The sequence below is a fragment of the Egretta garzetta genome, unplaced genomic scaffold (genome assembly GCF_000687185.1).
Source record: "Egretta garzetta isolate BGI_Z169 unplaced genomic scaffold, ASM68718v1 scaffold862, whole genome shotgun sequence".
NCBI lineage: Eukaryota > Metazoa > Chordata > Aves > Pelecaniformes > Ardeidae > Egretta > Egretta garzetta.
The window spans coordinates 238,841-239,697 of NW_009258965.1; the positions used below are offsets into that span (position 1 = coordinate 238,841).

Consider the following 857-nt stretch of genomic DNA (forward strand, 5'->3'; position numbering starts at 1 on the left):
GGTTTGCCTGTCGGCACGAATACATCCCTGGGGTGGCCCTTACAGGAGACGAGTGGCTTTAGGCAGCCAGAGTCAGTGTCACGAATGCTGTAAACTACTCCCGGTGACAGGGACAGCGTTCCTCTGTGGCTATGGTACGGTAGTAAGTGGTAGAAAATCGTTTAAAAGGACAGAGACCGTGCTTACGTAGCTTGCTGGGCAAGGGATTTTTGAAAAAGAAAGAGCTCTAACTGGAAGCGGCCTCACAGAACTGCTTCCCATTTCCGCGTGGTACCTGTCAGGTCCTGCTCTGCTGGCTTTACATTTGGCCTTGGTGGAAATGTGTTTTCCTGACCAACCCCTCTGTATAGACATAATGGATTTCATACCTGGTGGTATGGATTAGAGTGACTTCTGGAAGCCATCTCATGAGGAATAGCCTGGGCAGCGTATGTTACTACCTCAGACTTAATTTTCCAAGCCCTTTGTTGTTTCCTAATAACTCCTTGAGTTGAGATACAGCACGGCAAGCGGTACTGCCAGAAGCAGCATTTTGGAAAAAGCGCCTGCTTTAGTCTTCACACTCATTTCTTCGCGGGGTAGGAGAGGGTAGAACTGTGGGGGTTTGGAGGGGGGGTGCTTGGAATTGTTTAGGGAGGGGAAAAAAACCTTGAATTTTTCTCAAAACTATTAGAAAAACATCACATGGTTTTGCATCAGGCTGGAACAAAGCATGTGGCGTGCGCAAACAAAGCGATTTAATGAAACATGTTTTTCTGTTGCCACTAGAAATGTGTGGGCCTTAGACTGAAATCATCAGAGGGAAATACTCCAGCTTGGGAGAGAGGCTCACGTGGATGTCCGCATCCAATCCGGCA

At 48.0% G+C, this 857-nt stretch overlaps 1 protein-coding gene across 4 annotated transcripts in view; it reads left to right on the forward strand.

The window, feature by feature from the left end:
* GOLM2 (golgi membrane protein 2) overlaps nucleotides 1-857 on the forward strand; it is an 18,447-nt gene that overhangs the window by 14,056 nt on the left and 3,534 nt on the right. The window contains exon 9 of one of the 4 annotated variants that reach the window (XM_035890197.1): nucleotides 769-841. The exons of the other annotated variants lie outside the window; for them this stretch is intronic. Coding sequence (XP_035746090.1) covers nucleotides 769-785 — 17 coding nt within the window. The 3' untranslated portion in view covers nucleotides 786-841. Of the gene's footprint in view, nucleotides 1-768; nucleotides 842-857 lie in introns of those variants that run through there. 4 annotated transcript variants of the gene reach the window in all.